The 19071-nt window shown below is 39.5% G+C and overlaps 1 protein-coding gene across 6 annotated transcripts; it reads left to right on the top strand.

Moving 5' to 3' along the window:
• The first annotated feature begins 12170 nt into the window (after positions 1 to 12170).
• KCNMB1 (potassium calcium-activated channel subfamily M regulatory beta subunit 1) lies at positions 12171 to 18821 on the top strand. 6 transcript variants are annotated; one of them, XM_071759157.1, is made up of 5 exons: positions 12171 to 12335; positions 12827 to 12887; positions 15916 to 16063; positions 16839 to 17034; positions 18496 to 18821. In XM_071759157.1, exons 3-5 carry the CDS (start codon positions 15927 to 15929, stop codon positions 18763 to 18765), a joined length of 603 nt encoding a protein of 200 aa, XP_071615258.1. In that variant the 5' UTR covers positions 12171 to 12335; positions 12827 to 12887; positions 15916 to 15926; the 3' UTR covers positions 18766 to 18821. The 6 variants fall into 6 exon arrangements, with proteins under 6 accessions (XP_071615258.1, XP_071615259.1, XP_071615256.1 ...); XM_071759158.1 differs by having other exon boundaries at positions 15894 to 16063; XM_071759155.1 differs by having other exon boundaries at positions 12735 to 12887.
• The last annotated feature ends 250 nt before the right edge of the window (positions 18822 to 19071 follow it).

Here is a 19071-nt window from a genome sequence, read left to right as displayed (position 1 = left end):
CTCAAGTTGGCATTTTGGCTCTCTGCTCCATCTCCACAAAAGTCATCAGGTGTGGCACAGTAAAATTAATCCTGCAAGTCAAGAACGTGCTTATAAACCAGGGAGAATGCAAAACTAAGGCTCTGATTTTCTCAGTGAAAAGTTAAGTCAGTAAGAAGGGAGGCAGACGGGGTGGTAAGCCTGTATTTGCAATTTGCATGCCAGGGGAAAAAGTTATAAAATAAATAATAATTTTAAAAAACACACCAAACCACAAAAAAAAACCCACCAAAAACAACAAAACCAACTAAAAACAAAAAAACCAAAAAAAACCACAAAAAAAAACCAAACAAGGAAAACAACAAACCACACCCTCCCCCCCCCTCAAGAACAACAAAAAACCAAAAAAACCACCCAAACACCAAACAAGTTAGGGTACTTCAAAGCTCAGAACTCTGTCCTAAATAAGCCTGGGAAGTGTTTACCATTGAAGCTTTACCATTTTCTCAAAAATAGAATAGATTCTTAGTGTAAGACTAAACATTCATAAGGGCTTGGTAGCAGCAGCCATCTGTGTGACAGAGCAGTTCCACACACTTAGGGGCAAAGTTATTTACCCAGTTTACACACAAGTAATCATCAAAAGTGGGTTTCCTTTTTCAGCTGACTATAGCTGCCCATAGCTGTGTGTATCCTGCTATTACACTGACTGTATTTCCACCCAGGTGGGTGACAGGCAGTTTGCCTTGCAATTGAAGTGTTCAAAGAGAGAAGCAAAATCTCAGAGGTCACACATGACAAAACAGCCCCTGCCTTCCCACTGCTGCCAGTGGATCAGGGATGTGTGCTCAGCTCTGAAGCAGATGGAGTGATGGATGACAAAGAAGTTTTTAAGTACTTCAGCTTCTTATCTACCTCTTTGCAGTATACTGAGTAATAAAAATAAAAATAAACCCAAACATGCAGCTATTCACAGGCTCAGAGATAAGCACAGCCCAGCACAGGGTGCGATCTGTACATGTACTTATGGAAGCATCAGCTTTCAGCACTGTCTTAGGGCAGATTTTGGTTCCTGCTACTAATCTTCTTAGCCAGATATCATCCCCACAGAGTCACAACTATGGAGCTCCTCAGATGTCACAGGCATGAAAAAGGAAGCTGAACATTGCTTCTCATTTCTTCTGATGTTTCTTATCATCTTCTATTTCCTTCATAAACTTTTCTGGTAATTTCTTGTTTCTCTTATTTCATATTTTTCTCTCTCCTTTGGTCTTCCGTTTCTAAATGGAATATATAGTGGCTTTAATGACAAAAAAAAAAAAAAAAAAACAAAAACCAAAAACAAACAAACAAAAAAAACCAAAATGCCAAGCAGCAAGATGTGCCTTAATTTCCTTCACTGTGGAAATGAGCCTTTACCCCTCAGGTTAGCAGGCTGCAGGCTAACTCTCTGGGGGTTTAATTATATTTGTAATTAGCCAAAGTTGTCACAGCAATTTACTTTACTGAAGACCATCAGTAGACTCAGTAGGTGTCAGGCACACCAACACCCAACCTCAGTCCTTCCTTGGAGGTATCAGCACTTTTAAAACATCGCCACTTGTGTTATTTTGTTGGACTAGGATGTTAAATATGCCTTCCCCATGGTCCTAACTTCTGCCTTGTAAAAGACAAGGGATCCAGGAAGAAACTTCTGCTGTCCACACCAAACCCCAAAATTGTTTCTCTCTTACAAGTCATTCTCTGTTGTTTTCAGCATCCCACTTGGATGCTATTTAAAAGAGAAGATGGTAAAGAACTCAAGGTTTTTTTCTGTCTAATTTACCGTTAAGAGAAAAATCCCCAGATTTGGTCTATTTTCAAGTTAGCTGTTGTCACTGAGGTGCATCCATCTTTCCTTCTGCTCCCCTTTTCTGAAGAACTCCAGCAAAAAGAAATCAGTCCAAAGTCATTAGCAGACTTACTTATTGCTAAGTTCTATAGACCATGAAGTATATTAAGACAGAACTTTTTAAAGAAGAAATATACTGATAGGAAATGCAACAATGAAAGGCAGAATAATGACTCCTGAGATGGTATAAAATGTGGGGAACTTGGTGAACTCAGGAAGCTGACTTCAGTTTCAGAAGTAAGTCCAACAGGCTCAATGTAAAGCTGGAGCAAGCTGAAAATTTGTATGAAGGAAAGCAGAATATATAGTGCAAAGCCACCACCTCTCCTGCTCAAGGTGAATGGCAGAGACCTCTTGTTTTGCACATAAGCCAAATATTGAATTCAAAGCCAAAATAGTTAACTACATGGAGCCTGATTGCCAATGCTTTGAAAGTCTTCCCTTTTACATGAAAAAAAAAAAAAAAAAGGAAAATAATAGGAATTAGAAAACACTCCTTTTTCAGAGCAGCTGCTAAGGGTACCAAATATTGTCTCAGCACCCCTGCTATAAGCAGAACAGCAGGAGACCGGAAAGGCCAAGGATCCATCTTGTGGGAACATATTGCAGGCAAATGAGGCAATCTGCTGGAGCAGCTGGGGAGCCTCTCACCAGAAATTCTTGGCATCCACATGGTTCTGGGCCCTCTGCTACCTGGGCTCTCTAACACTGAGCCAATGAGCACAGCCAGAGTTCAGATTTTTAGAAGTCTGGATGCATTTGCATTTTGTGCTGTGAAAGATACTGGCAGGATGTCTTAGTCAGAGCCATTTTCATATCTGGGCATCACAGAGGTCTGACCAGGTGAACAGACACATGCTGCACGGTCTGGGTCATAAGCACACAATATAAATACTAGTTGTCATTGTCCCTTTATATTAGTTTTCCTAATAAACTTTTATGGAACATTTTGATGTCTTGACCTTGGCTATAAAATCCAAAAAGAAGTTTGCAAACCCTGAAAAAAAAATTTTTTTAAAAATCTACTCTGCTCTCTTGCCTGTTCCTACGAACACACACCTTCCAATTTGTGCAGATTCTTAACATTTTTTGGCTAGCACATCCTTAGTTCTTTCCAAAATATCCAATTATTTTAATGAAGAAACTATGGAAATGTCTTCTTGTGCAGTTATCAGCTTGGCAAAACACTTTTGCAGGAATCTGATCTTGTTAATTTAAATGGAACACATAAACCACTTCAGAAAATGGAACCTTACACAAACAGCTATTTGGTACACGACAGCAAAACCCCAAGTAATATCCAGGAAGGTTATTACAATCCCTATCTCTACTATGTCACTGCCAACAATTTTAAAGATTTTGGAGGGAAAAAAAACATTGTTTTTATGTGTTATTTTTCACCCTTCCTTATATGTTACTGTTTAAAAAAAAATAAAAATAAATTGAACTCTTGTGTGAGACACCACCATTCACTCTCCCCACCTCTCCCAAAAAACATCTAAAAGTCAAGACCATTTACTTTTTTTAATTCAAAGCATGCTATGGAAGAGTACCCAGATTTCACTCACCATCACCAGGACCACTGCAGTTTTATTCAACTGATCATATTTAATCCAAGTTCAAGAAGGAGTTATCAACTTCTTCTCTCCTTTAGTCTTAAAAATAAATAATAATAAAAAAACCTTATTCACCTTATTTTTATTATTTGAATTGAATGAGAAAAGCAGCAGACTGAGAGAACCTGAGGGGGATAAAATAATTCTGCTAAGAACAAAGTCCAGGGGGAGTACAAAACTGATGAACAAGAACAAGGAGAGAGAAAGATTAATCATCTCTGTTTATACCCTAAAGTACTGATCCATAGCATTTCATCAAGGAGTTTCCAAATCCTATAAAATGCCTCAGAAGTTCCTATTAAAGCACACAACACCATTAACAAAGCTCACTAATGAAGGGATAGTATTTAAATTTGTTTTGGATGGAAACTGTGTCAAGCCCAGTAAAATTTTAATATAAACCACTTCTATTTTCATAACTCTTCTTAAAACAAACTCTATTGAAAATGGTCACCTAGAAACAGTTGATATTTTAGTTTGGAGGCTGAATTAATATATTTGACTTGGATTTCTCTCACAAGGCCAAGTAGAAAATCTTCCTTAATTCAAAGTAAAGCTTTTGACAGAGATCATGCAGTTTTGCCAATAATTTCCTCAAAACATCATCTGTCTTCAATTTTACAATACCATAGATGAGCATCTCTTAGTTTTCTACTTCATGCTGTAGTTTTTCTACTTCACAAAGAAATAATCCTATGAGTGGAGTGGAGGGTGGATATCTCTGGACAAAGGAAAGTGTTCACGTTCTGAGATAAGGTCTTGGGGCTGGGAATGCATCTCCAATTACTTTACATCACAAAACAAAGCAAAACAAAACAAACAAACAAACAAACAAAAAGCTTCACTAGGAATACTGGAAGGGATAATGTATTCCAGCATACTTTACAGCACAAAGGTTAGGAAACTCCTAAAAGTGATTTTGGTTCCAACATCTCTGGTTTAGGTAATCAAAATTATGAACTGAAACTACTTTTCATAAATTCTTTAGTGCTCCTAACTGCAGTACCATGAGATACCAAAGGGGCTGGGAAGGGGTAAGAAAACTTTTAGTGTTCATAGGAAAATACACAGTACTGGGATCCAGCTCTCCAAGTCATCATTTTTAAGTACAACAGAAATGTTTCGAGGACCTCTCCTCAGCTAGGAAGGTCTTGCCTCTCCTAACACCCAGCTTTACAGGAAACTGAGCCTGCAAAATGAGGCTATGAACTGTATGAGCCTCAGCATCCATTGCATTTCAGATCAGGAAAAACCCACTGGATTTACAGAAGTAGAACAAACACCCTTACTGTAGTCATGCTTGCATTCATGCTTTGGAACAAGGTAAATTAGGGCAAAGCTATTCATACCATATGCTGGGTCAGATATGTTGAGCAGAGGCTTGTTAAAGATGTCCCAGCACTCCAGAGAACAGAACATCACTTCCTGAAGGAAAGGACAAACTATAACATTTAGGCCCTGACAGTCCAGTTGCTCCTTTCCATCTGCACATTTAAAACAAGGAGAAAACCATATAATACCTCTTAAAATGAAGTATTGACTCCTTTCACTTCTATCAAAACCTCTTGGTATTGCAGAACCTCTTATCCTCTACAAGTGCCAGCTCCTGCAGGGGGTGTGCACAGACATCAAATCCCTCCCAATGGTCACAGGTTTCTAACTTGGTTCATCAGTCCAATGATCACAACACTGCAAGAGCAACAGCAATAGCACAGAAACCAAGAAACTAAGGACCAACAGTGATACCAGGAAGCATCCAAGGGTAAAATGTACAGTTATTACAAGGAAAGCTGACAGAAGGCTGGTTCATTTCTTCTTCCCACAAAAAGAATTAGCATTATTTTCTCAAACAGCATACATTTTAATTAAATCTTTGAAAACTGATAATTCAGCCCAAGACCATTGGCAGAACTAAATCATGTTATTTTCTCTACATTTACATTTCATCTTTGCCTGCCCTTAAGAATTATTCCTCTTGCCCAGTATCCATGCTTCACGTTGATATTTTAATCTTCGTTTATCAGTAAATGAAAGCAAGCAAAAAATGTACTAGAAGCACAAAGACCAAAGTTACAGAATTAAAATGCTGTCAACCTAAAAGCATGACCAGTTGGAAAAGGTCCCAAAAGTTGGGAGCAGTCCCAAATTTACCTCTATTTCTGCCTCTATTCTGTCAGGATAGGAAGATCTGATGTGAGAAAGAGACCATTTCCCAGCAGTTCTCTCCACCAAATTCCTGCCATACATTTCCCTCTAGCTCTCCCCTTTTATTCTCCACACACAAGAGCAGCTGGGGCTTTTGTTTTTGGGCATCACCCAAGAGTGTACTTCAGCCAATGAATCTGAAAATACAAATTATGTTCCCCTGATGTGCCATACATGTCAGATACTCTTAGATGAGACCTTCCACAACACCTGGAGAAGTCCAACACCAGGTTGCTATAGTGGCAGCCCACACAACCCTCTCTCTTACAAAGGTAAAATCAAAGATCTCTGCTACTAATGGCCCACTTGAGGTTTTAATCATGGTGACAATTGCTCCATAAGCCTAAAACTTCTCTGCCATTACCTTCTTGGGGCAATGTTACTTTGAAATGGATTAAAATTCACCAGGTAAAGGAAGAACTCAAAGTAATCTTTCATGGAAACTTTCATGGAAAGTGTATAGAATCATAGAATCATAGAATTGGCTGGGTTGGAAGGGACCTCAGAGATCATTAAGTCCAACCCTTGATCCACTATCGCTGCAGTTACTATAACATGGCACTGAGTGCCACATTCAGTCTCTTTTTAAATATCTCCAGGGATGGAGAATCCACTACTTCCCGGGGCAGCCCATTCCAATGCTTGATCACCCTCTCGGTAAAGAAATTCTTTCTAATGTCCAACCTAAACCTCCCCGAGCACAACTTAAGACCGTACCCTCTTGTCTTGCTGAGAGTTGCCTGGGAAAAGAGGCAAACGCCCACCTGGCTGGTTTCAAAAAAAGCGAAAGCTGTTGCTCTTGAGATGAAGGGTGTGTCCACACAGATGGAACCCCTTAAGAGGAACATGAAGATGGTCATAGCTTTTCAGGCCTCTGGCTGCACAGAGTGTTTAAGCCTGGTGTTAGCACCTGAGGACAGTGAGAATGGGGTCTGTGTGCGATGTGAGAAGGTGAATGACTTGCTATGCATGGTGGCAGAGCTCAAGGAGGAGGTGGAGAGACTAAGAAGTATTAGGGACAGTGAAAGGGAAACTGACTGGTGGAGTCACACCCTTTCAACCCCAAAAGAAGTCCAGAAGGAGACGGTGAAGCCCTGCCCCTCCAGCCATCTGGCAGTTGACACAAACCAAGGGGATGGGAGGGAACGGAAACAGGTCCAGCATTGGAGAGGTAAAAGAATCCCCTCCCAACCCCCACCATCTCCCCAGGTGCCCTTAGAGGACAGATATGGGGCCCTGGACTCAGAGAAACAGGCAGAGGACAAACAAGAGGAAGATCTGTCTGGAAGGTCTCCTGCTCGCCCCCTGTCTACCAGACGGGTTACAACTACAGCTACAAAGAACAAAAGAAGAGTAGTTGTAGTTGGTGACCCCCTTCTGAGGGGAACTGAGGGCCCTATATGTCGACCAGACCCATTCCACAGGCAGGTCTGCTGCCTTCCTGGTGCCCAGGTGAGGGATACTAGTAGGAGACTCCCTCAGCTAATCCGACCCTCAGATTATTATCCACTGTTGGTAGTCCAGGCTGGCAGTGATGACATTAATGGAACAAGTACCAGGGTGATTAAAAAGGACTTCAAGGCCCTGGGTCGATTAGTTCATGGGACAGGAGCACAGGTGGTGTTCACCTCAGTTTCTGCAATAGAGGACATGAATGAGGAAAGGAAGAGGAAAACCTATCTCACCAATAGGTGGCTAAGGGATTGGTGCCACCGGAGGAACTTTGTATTTTTTGACTATGGGTCAAATTTCAGCATACCAGGTGGGCTGCATCTATCTAACAGGGGAAAAAGGACTCTAGCCCATAAGTTATCAGGGCTGATAAGGAGGGCTTTAAACTAGGTTTGAAGGGGGAAGGGGTTGAAACCGGGCTCTCCAGAAAGGAGCCCAAGGGTGGACAGCCCAAGTTAAGAGCCAAATCAGCAGCCCAGCTGAAGTGCATGTACACCAATGCACGCAGCATGGGCAACAAACAGGACGAGCTGGAAGCCATCATGCAGCAGAAAAGCTAGGTAGCCTAGGTATCAGGACTGCACTCTAGAAGGAAATTTAACTGCTTCAGGGAACACAAGATCAGTACTATTATTTATAGACAAGTCTCATTTACAGTAATTTTCTGCAACAAAAGAAGAATGTCAAAGAAGAGATAATCTACTTTAATTCCTTGTATCAATTTAACTTTGAGCTAAAGAAAGAGAGAAAATAAACTGCCAAATTATCTATATAAAAGAGGTGTGGAATAGAAACATTTCATAATATATTTCTATTTGATTTTTTTCCACTTTGTCTTTAATTTAATTGCAGAAAAAAAGAAGGTATGTAGTTTCTTAAAGCAAAAAGGAAAAAGCCAGAATGACAACTGGGATCTATTCTGCTCTGCAGTACTATGCAATTCTGCTCATCTGCTCTGAAAAAACATTCCCATAGGAATGTACATGTACAAATATCTTATTTTGAGAAAGCTTCTTTACATTTCTCCTCTTTTCTGCCTGCGTTTTGTCAGCTTGGTGACCAATACAGGGAGAAAAAAAACCTATTTTCCTTTCACTTACCATATAATGAGTGCCTTCCATTATGAAGTTCCATTTCATTAAATTATTTGGCGTTAGGATAATAAGAAAGGCAATATTGTTCCCATTCTATAGATGAGTAGCTGAAAGCCCTTCGTTCAGATGCAGTACAAGCAAGGTTCAGAAATGGGAATTTATCCATTTCCCTACAGAAACCAGCTTCACAGATGACAGCAAAGACCATTAGCAACAACACTACCAGAGTCAGCCCTCCATCCTACCATGAACAGGCATCAGCCCTGAGCTCCGATCAGGAACACGTGGTACCTATATCCTGTATTTCATTCATTATTGTGCAGAATGTTGCTGTACTGAGTTCACAAGTTCAGGAAAGGTTTTATGTTTGCTCCATGTTGTAGTTAACCTGAAGATGAGAAAATTAACATGATCCCAATTTTCTAGCAGCTTTTTTTCCCTTGAAATCAGATACTACTCTGTTCCCATGAACATCATGTGATGTGCATTACCTGCCTGAAGACACTTTCAGGAAACAGCAACCCCTGACTATGCTGAAAATCTATTATTCAGATTTTTTTCAGGTATGTTTGCTACTGTCAATACAGTTGAGCATACAACAGTGAGACAGCACAAGTGACAGGTAACTGTGACAAGTAAAAGGAGTAAGGTGGAGAAGGCCCTGGTCTCTGAGAAACCTCCCCACCTCCTCTGTTCCTCTAACTACATGCTTGGGCAGAGCTTGGCAAACCCAGTCATCCCATTGCCTCTCACGTGTCAGGCAAAGGCAGTTATCTCCTTGTGCCCATCTAATAAAGTAATGTTGTAAAATATTCCAAAGTAATGTTCCAAATTCACAATCAACAGTTCTATCAAATGTGGTCTCAGATTTTTTTGTTCTGCTGGTTTTGGGTTGTTGTGGGTTTTGTTTTTTTTTTGTGGTGGTGACTGTTCACTTTTAAACACTGAGGGCCTCTCTAACTGGAAAAATATTATGAAGAACTGATAAGCACACAAGATCCAAATTGGGAAAAGAGCCTATGCACCTGATACAAAACCACACACTGACCCTTTGACATCAGTTTATGCTCACAGAGGACTGGGTCAGAAAGCAGCAAATCACCCTTTTTAAACTTCAGTTTTAAGACACAACAGTAAAACGGTTGTTAGTAACTTCAAAGAGAAATTAAATCCTATCGCACCTTTATGCTTTACTCCAGGTACAACACATCTCAGGGCACAGCTTTCACTCAGGGAACCACCACAAGCACACAGCTACCACGCTATGAAGTTAGAGGGCAAACAGTTCCAAATTCTACTTATACATCTGTGACAAGTTCTGGAGACTCTCTTGGCCCTCATGAAACTGGTTATTAGCAAGTCCAACAAGCAGCTGGTTAATTTAGTTGCTTAAAAATAAGCATCCAAGTCCCCCTTCTGACTTGTGTAATTTTTAATTGGTGACTGTTCCTTTCCAAGAGCCACAGCTTCTCTTTATGATGTCCATTAAACATGACAAGGCTCTGGACTATGAATAAGTTCCAATTAGGAAGAGGCGACCTAATAACTTTGTGAGGCTTTTTGAAGATTCAAACAACTCTTCTCATTTCACAGCTCACTGATTCTTTAAAAGCAACAGAAAGTCCTGGAAATAAAATGGCAATACTTATTAAACTGTCTCTGTCTTACAGCCAATAAGTTTTGATTTTGCCCCAACATGAAAACAACCCTTATGGCTGACCAGCTTAGAAGAATGGAATAAGCAGTTCTGACCAACTAAAAGATACCTTTTTTACTTTCTCCTTTTTAACTCATGAATGACTCATTACAGTAAAAAGGGAATTTGCAGTTTGTAAATCCACATGGCTTCTGCTCGCCTACAGAGAATATTTATATAATGTGAGGAGCACTTCAAGATCCACCAAGTTCCATTCGTGTCCCGTCACAGCAACAAACTCCTCAGTAGAACACGAGGGTGAACCAGACTCTGCTGAGCTTCCTTTAAGCTTCAGAATCTCAGCTAAACCATTCCAGGTCCCTGAGAGGGAAGAGTCCTCTGAACTCACACCTGACCTTGCCCTGTCAGAAACAAGAGCTGGAACAAAGCATTCAACAACACTGATGGTGCCCAATGGACAAGGGCTTGAGTACAGCAAATAAATATTAAAAACATTTTTTCCCTGCTACTGCTCCAATGTTTAACATCCCTTGGTATTTTTATTAACAAAACAGAGCTATACTGGACAGTAATGTTTACAAAAATTCTCTTTCAGAGCCACATGCCTGCTTCTCCCACATTTTTTCTTACACTAGAGAAAATATCTCCTCAGAATTATATATCTTAATTGCCTTTGTCTTATAGCTTCTTTCAGTTTCAGAGACTAATAATTTTAAGTGTAGATACTTGGCTACCTTACAGACACAGCATTTCTTTTCCAAGTTGAAACATCGCTCATTTTTAAAAGAATGATGGGAAATTATTCCTCAAATTTAATTTATTTTGTCCTTAGCCAGAGGGTTTAATACATTGCAATAAAATAAGTGGGAAGCAAGACACTGAAAAGAATCTTGTTCAGATTCAAAGTAGAGTATTTGAAGCTCAAAAGGAGCCTACACTGACACTGTCTTCTCTTTCTTCCCCCAACTATAGTCAGGGATCACATTAAAACAGCACCTCAAGCAAAGCTTGCAAAATTTTGTACTTTCACTAAAACTATTATTTGACAATGGATCATAGACCAACAGGGGCTACTGCCTTTTGCTCCAGCTGACCTTAAACTGGCCCCAGTTTGATCCACCACCCATATTCACAGAACACTTTCAGGAACTCAGCCTTCCCAGCAGTGACCCAGCAGAGAGACAGAGCTGGAGACTGCATCTTTGAAATAGCCCGTCTTGTCATCCAAATATCAAAAAATAATAGAAAACTGCATCCAGGCGGATCACATTTTATCTGGAAATAAATTTTGTACATATGGCTTTTTCCTGCCTTCAAATGTCATCCTTTAAATTAGCTCCATCATTTCTGAAATATTAAAAAAATACTATAATCTTAAATCTTTCCAATCTAGATGACAGCAGAAGGCTTCATCTTACTGAGCTTTAGGTGTCTAACAGACAGTTGTCTAAATTCAAGTTAGCTTTGTGTGCTCTCTTCTGCACCAATAAAAATAGAAAAGGTTACTTTTGGGGAAGATTCATCTGTTATCTTCAGACAGTATGAACTCTCTGAACACAGCAACTTCAAATGTTTTACAAAAATGAAGCCTGGAAGACCAACTTAAAGTGTAAAAGCAGATTAGATACCTAAAAGGAGGGTGGAAGGGATCCTACCCTTGTTTACAATGCTTAGAACATTCTTAATGCTTTTACTGGATTTGCTAATTTCAGTTATTTTTGTATCCCAAGAAAAGTTTTCCCCTCTAAAAAACCAAACCAAAACAAAAAACAAACACCCCTCCTCCTATTTTCGCCCTTCTCTGAAGTTCTGTAGTAAGAGTCCCAGATCAGACCTGGCTTTTCGGCCAGAGGAACACAAATATATCTACAGCATGATAGATGCTTTGTTCTTGTCTGTTAGGCTCTGATGTACAGTCAAAATTGTAGCATCTCTTGCCTCCAAACTGACCAAAACTGATGCAACAAAGCATCCACACACAGTTATTAATTAAGAGTCAATACCACTGATCATTGATAGAGCCTATCCTTAAATCTTACCCTAGAGACCTATCAGATTTCTGAACTAAAAAGCTGTATAAAAGGAGTAGGACCACAGCTTAAGGCAAATCCACCAGGATATGTGGTAAAGGTCCCTGGGCTATGTGAAAACTCAGCCTGTTCAGCTGTAGTTGGTCTTAATATTGTGGCTTCCTGGTTTTCAGCTATTAATCTCAAAAAGGACAGAGATCTTTCATACCTTACCATTTATGGTTATAGAAAGCTTTGTAATAAGGGAACTAAGTTAGGAGTTCAGCCACAGCAAAGCAAACCCAGAGAAGTAAAGGAAGGGAAAAAAAAGAATCATAAAAATCCCTTTCAGCTTTAAGTTCTGCTACTGTCCCAAGTCTGTCACATAACAGAAGTTTTTCCATTGGAGAAGGAATAATTTCTTCAAAACCAGTAAGTACATTTTTAAGCAAATGTTTTCCTTTATAATGTTTTATAAGTGTTTATAAATGTTTTCCTATATAATTCTGAGGAGCATGCAATAGCTTTGGGTTTTGAAAAGTGCAGGGGTTTTGGAAGCAACAATCTTTCTAAATCTGCAGCATTATGGAAGACAGCGCAGACAGCTCACATGCTGCAGAAAAGTCAGAGTTGTTCTCTCTTTTCCAACAGTAATCAATCTGATATTTCTCCACAACTATTAGCCAAGGTAATGCTAATCTTTTCACAAAATGCAGAATTTCAGGAGTCTGCAGCCCCTATGTGATCACAGCTTTTATTCATCTTAATGGTAAATACACCTTATCTTTGTTCTGAGTTTGATGGCTTTGTGGGTTTGGCTTTCCTTTAAAGGTTTTTTTACCTCCAAGTGAGAGAGGAAAAAGGCACTTAGACTCTTGCAGGCTTCCTGGAAATAGACTCAAAAATTGCTTTATTTTGTGCAGCCCTGTACTGCACAGAATCCACAAGAAACACTCTAGAAAAACTTCAGAACTGCTGAACCGAGTAAGTAATCTAAAAACTAAACTTAACAGAACTACTTTTGAGCAACTGCATGGAGGTTTTAAACCAAAAAAGTTAACATCTTTAATTCACTCAAGTGTCATCAGGTAAACAGTTCATTAATAAAGCATAAAATAAATTTAGTTGCATAATGTAACCCAGTCAAAATACTGCCGGTTGAGGTTTCCAGGACAGCTGCAAGGACACATGGCAGTCCCTTCTCTTCTGTGTGCATTTACATAAAGTTTCAGCATCACCTTGTGCAAGTGAGTGACATGATTTCCTTAGTTCTACCAATATCACAGCACCCAAGTTATCAGCATCCTGAAACAGCCTGAGAGGTCCCATCCCAGCTCAGAGCACTGGAAACCCCCCAAGGGAAGGGGAAGGAGATACAGAACTCCTACCAACTCCCAAACACGCTTCCTAATCAGAACAGGGAATTCTATTCCAAACCTGAGCAGATAGCATCCCTAGGATTGCTGTTAAGGCAGTGATTATACACTGAAGTGGCACAGCTAATGTGCTGTATAATTTAACTAGACTGATGAAGATTATGGAGAAGGAACATTATGAGAAGATTTACAGCTTATATTGCCATAATAATTATGGAGGCACCCCACAAACTTCTGTGCAAAAGATACCAACATATTGGCTCTTGAAGGCTGCACTGAAGCTAAAGTTATACACCTCAAACATCTTCCAATGCAAATATGCTCAGAGACTTCCTGGGCAAAACAAGTCCTCTATAGAGCTTCATTTTTCAGAGATCTAATGGTTTTCTCAGAGGAAACAAAAAGCTCTTTTTACATTCTCCCCAATACATATTGGCAGAGCTAGGGGAAAGAAGAGAAACAATTTCTGACCTGAAAAAACAAAATAAAACAAAACAAAAACAACTTAAAGCACCACCTTTTAAACACAAGGAAAATTCCAAATAAGTATGTTTTATTATGTGCATGCACAGGATTCCTTTGTCATGAGACACAGAAAATGCAAAATTTTCAGCAAAAGGACACAGGAATATTTATATGAAAGGAAAATGGGGCACATGGGGCTTCCTTCAGTGACCAAAGTTTTCTCTTAAATTATTCTGCACATACACAAGATAGGATTATGGATTTTTCTGGTCCCCTCAGCATAATAAAAATGCAGGAGGAAGTATGCATTTCAGTTTTAGGAGCCACATTTACATCTAATCTGGTGCAGCAACACAACAGTGACATGAGTACCTCTCAGATTTACACTGCTTGAAGACCCAGGCAGTTATTTTATTATGTTTATAGGAGCACTTGGTGAGATATTTTTAGACCAATCTTTCTTGTTAACATTTTCTGCATAATTCACTTGTCCTTATTCTCTTTGGGGTGGAGCAGACATCTGAACTGGGGGAGAAGATGCAGAGTTGGTGTCAGGATGGGCAACAACACTGCACATAGTGTTGGGAGAAACTTGTGGACATTTCCAAAATTTCCACTTTACAGATAGGAATTCCTTATATATCTTAAAAACGTGGTCTGGCAATGTCTGATGATTCGGAAGGATGAACTTACTGCTACTTTGTGTATGGGACTGACATTAAAGCAGACTGATGAGGCACTTATATTTCTTATTAATTTTTCGGTTAACAGCCCCACGGTTCTTGTTTTCAACATAACCAGGGGGTGATTACCTCACAATATCTCAGCATAACTGGGACAGCTATGTAAACATTACAGTTTATCTAAAATTAAATGTATCTACAATTCAAGAGATTGAGAGCACCAGGCCACTAGAAGTTTTCCACAAGTAACAGTGGCAGCACCAGTCTTACACTTGCTCATTTTCATGGAGAATAAATTAAAGATTAATCACTGTAAGTGTATTTAAGAATTTCTTGCTAACAGTGCATGGTTTCACTTGCCTGTCATCAGTTACCAACTGTGTTGTAGGAAACTGCCACTCAGGTATCACATTGTGTCAGGGCCCATGCTCCAGGACTGATGATGAACTTTGATTCCACTTTTTCCTCTAATTAAGATGTACAATAGGTAAAGAAAGGACAGTTTCATGTCAGTTGCTCTTAATGTGCCATGCTGTACAATGTTCCAATATTTTAAAATATTTTAGCGATATTTGGTTTTTTGAAAATGTCATTTACACCTTTCCACCAGAGAACTAAAGAAATGATACAAGTTTCCCAGGAACAGTCACCACTGACATTTACCCACATTTCTGTGCATGGTTATACATAAGTACAGAGGCACACTGCAAATACACTGACAGTGCTTGATGCCACGTGTTCTATTTATAGCCCCACAGACCAAGAAAAACACCATACAGCCCTATTTAAGGGCATTAGCTCTCATTTTGTATTAACTCAAATGGCAGTGAGCAGGAAAGGTTCATCTTATGGCAACTTTGAACTTGATGCTTCTTACAATGCCAGTGAATCATCAGAACAACAGCTCCTGCTGAAATGCTGCATGCAAAATTCACAGTAGACATTTGTGTTTTACTTAAAGTGGCATTAAATATGGAACTGAATAAAACTCGGTATTCCAACTGCATTTGTTCTTTTGGACACCTTGGAACAGCCTTTTTGATGTCATGCACTAGCAACAAGAAGACCTGTAAACACTCCTGAGTTATGCTACATGATCAAAGCTGATTTACCGCCTATAGACTTTAATGTTTTTATTGTTAATAACACAAATACTCAGGTTTACAGTACACTAAAACCAGTAGCATTTCAATGTTCAAATATTTTTTTCCTCTGATCTTCACAGATGTTGCCTCCACATACATACACTTTTTAAAAGACTATAGGGTAAATATAAGATAATACCAGTAATAATAATAATACAAATCCCAGCAGGTTTTCTCCTTTTTTTAATTCTAGTTTTTTCAGAAATTGGACTGCCCCTCCATGAAGTATGTTATATTTCAGGAAACTATTACACAACAGTGATACTTGTCATCAATTCTAGTCATGCTTTCTCAATCTTTCTGTATTTTGTTTTATAACAGAAACATTTTGTTCATTCTTCAGAACTCCAAATTATGTTGGGAAAAAAGCTGGTGACTGCACAAAAGCGAGGGGAGACCAGAGCTCTGTGCCTGGGGCTGGGAATGATGGCCTGCTCCATGGTGACGTACTTTTTTATTGGGATCACCATTGTGCCATTCTACACTAAAAGGTAATAACAGTCCCTTGATTATGAGTAAAAAAAGCTATTTCTTTTTCTTGTCAGCATTAAATGCAATTGTTAAGGCAATGCCAAAATATATGTTAGCACATTGTATATTCATCAGCCTGGTCTGAGACAGCAAATGTAGCAGAATACAATGAATGCTGAAGAAGTTACTATTGCCCACATGTTTATTTCATTTTGCAAATTCTCTCTCCACACACAAAACCAGTTTGCAAAAAACCAAACAAACAACAACAAAAAAGCCCAAATAAGCAAACAAACAAAAAACCCCTAAAAAGATGAAGAATGCATCTCAGGTTTTTAAGCTTGAAGATTTGGATGGAAAAAGGAAGTCTACCCAACAAATTTGTCTTGCTAAAAGCACCCTTAAGATCAAAAAGGTTTCAAAAATGTTATCTTAAACAGAGTAATTCACAGTTACTTTTTATGTATTTTTCAGCGTTCTGATTACATTACAAAAGACATTTGCATGTAAAAAAATCCATTTCTTAAGAACTGGAGTAAGATTATTTTTTTACTACTTGTTCATGCAAAAGATCCCTGTAACAAAGAAAAGGAGGTGGTGACAGGACATGGGAACTTACCTGAGTTTCCTGGATTGTGTTCCTAATGAGAACGCATAAGCAGGGGCAGCAGGACTGAGCATCCAGGGACTGCAGCCTGGCCACCACACACACACACACACACACCCTCCAGCATGAACTCAAAGCAGACACCTCTCACACACTGAAAAGCAAAACCTTGTGCTTTGTTTTTGTAGTGTATGGACAACAGAAACTGTGTGCAAGGTACTCAAAGTCAACATCCAAGACAAAGTTCCATGCTCAAATAGTGAAGGCTCAGAGGATGAGGATGCCTTTCCTTACCCCTGTCTCCAGGTGTGGGTTAATCTGACAGCCTCAGGACAAGAGGTTATGCTGTATCAGACTGAAGATACACTGGAAAGAAATTCTAAGGTATTGCAACCCAGTTTGAATAATCACTCCCTGATGCTATCTCACACCTTTGAGGAGGAGGGGTGATGATTTTTAAACCGAGGAACAGAGTAAGAGTACGAGCTGTTCATCCTAACAATGTTACTGTCTGTCCTCAGACCAAGGTATCTTTAAAATATTTCAGAAATTTAAATTTTGGATTTTGTTTTAAACAATTATTATGTTTATAGTAGTTCAGCAATTAGACCGACAAAACACGAATAATTAATACTTATGAATGCTTAAAAAATACATAAGACTCCCAAGGTGAAAACAAGTGTTAAGAATTAGTTTATAAGCCGTGGTTTGCTCAGCTGCTTGTTGAACAGGAGAGACATGAAGCCCAAAACTGTCCTAAGCAAGAGCACAAATCCCAATTTTACTTCCATTATAGGGATCTGACAAGAACCAGGGAATAAAGAAAGCAGAGACAGAGGAAAGGAGGGGACTGTTGGGAACATGATGCACATTTTAGACAGCAGAGAAAAATAAATTAGTAGTTTTGAAAGGCAATCACCCAAAAAATTAATCTGTCTTTGGTGTGCTGTGCATTTGTTGTGGGCCAGCAGGCAGCAGAAACCTCAAGTCCTGGAGCAGGCAGTGGCCCTGCAGGAAGCACCTGTGTGCTGCAGAGGTGCTGGGGTCTGCAGCACAGACCCCGTGAGGGTCTTGCTACATTTTAGGGATCTTTTCCCAAAAAGAAGGGTGGGACAGAAACATGTGTGCACAGTATTAAGTTGGGAGAAAAGAAGGGAGGTAAACAAGTAGGGTTTTATCCTCTTGTTTCTGCCAAATTGTGCTTGGGAATCAAAGAGATCAACATTTTTAGGCTTGCTCTCTCACAACCGGAAGTACTCCCACTGGTACACTCTTCGAAGCAGAGTCAAGTTCATCCAGTTCCAAAACATCAAGTATTTCAGAAGACTTATTCCAGCTCAACACTCTCAAAGAACATAAAGGGAATTAGGACAAGTAGGAAACCTCCAATAAACATCTTTTCCACTTATTTGTCTACCAGTTAGAACCAGAGGTGCACAGAGAAGCAGCCTGGATTTCCTGCAAACCGACAATAAAGTTGTGAATTCTGTAAAACCAGCATTTCTGCTGTGGTGGTGCCCAGAAGCTTTGTTAGAATTCAGAGCTTGGCACTATAATAGTAAAATATAAGTCCCAGTGCCCGCAGTTCTATTTCCAGTACATTTGCATTGCTAGTTCCCAACAGCATTGTCCCAACCTATAAATCTGCAGACTGAGGGCACAGACATGCTGACAGTAACAGGGAAGCTGGCAAGTTGGTCATGGACAGGAGAAAGCCAAGATGATTGCCAAGGATGCAGCAGAGTTTCAGTACTAGCATGTTTAATTGTTTACTCATTATAACTTTACTATAAACCCTGCAATAGAGTATCCATCATAATGAATCACCTTGATTTCTTATTCCAGTGCTCATACGTTCCAGGAAAGTCAGAGAACTCTAAAGAAGTCAAAGCACGAATAGAAACAATTGCAAGCAATTTCAAGAAGTACCAGACTTTACCATGCTACTATGACCCAGGAGGAATGCAGACCAATGTCATTCTAAGCAGACTTTATCCCCCCAAAAGCCTCCTTTTTGCTTTCCTTTGGCCTACACTCATGTTTACTGGTGGATGTCTGATTATTGTTCTGGTAAAAATTAGTCAGTATGTTTCTGTTCTTTCTGCTTGGCAGTAGAAAATAAAAACCCAGCACAGACTGTTGCAAGATACTAAAACACCTTTTTCTGCCTCTTTCTGCATTATGTGATTCTTGGTAAGCCAGGTATCAGTCCAAGGGCAGGAAACTGAATGGCACCCACTATGGATTGCATGAAGACAAAATATAAAATTCATACCCAGCAATGCCTGAAAATAAGAACATAGACTGAGTTACTGTCTGTTGTTTCCTTGTGTTTTCTGAGATACGGTTGCTTTATAGTGCTACAATTCAAGTTTAGCACTAAACTCTTCTTCCACATTTAGACAGGTTCCTAACTTTCTG

The sequence above is a fragment of the Heliangelus exortis genome, chromosome 15 (assembly GCF_036169615.1).
Source record: "Heliangelus exortis chromosome 15, bHelExo1.hap1, whole genome shotgun sequence".
Lineage (NCBI taxonomy): Eukaryota > Metazoa > Chordata > Aves > Apodiformes > Trochilidae > Heliangelus > Heliangelus exortis.
The sequence above is the reverse complement of the archived record's forward strand: the minus strand, read 5'-3'. Positions and strand labels throughout refer to the sequence as shown.

Excerpts from the sequence above, each read along its gene's own strand:
- KCNMB1 (XM_071759159.1), top strand. The coding sequence starts at position 15,927 with ATGTTGGGAAAAAAGCTGGTGACTGCACAAAAGCGAGGGGAGACCAGA. Across the intron at positions 16,064-16,838 it reads GTGCCATTCTACACTAAAAG|TGTATGGACAACAGAAACTG; the intron begins GTAATAACAGTC and ends TTGTTTTTGTAG. Across the intron at positions 17,035-18,495 it reads CACTGGAAAGAAATTCTAAG|TGCTCATACGTTCCAGGAAA; the intron begins GTATTGCAACCC and ends TTCTTATTCCAG.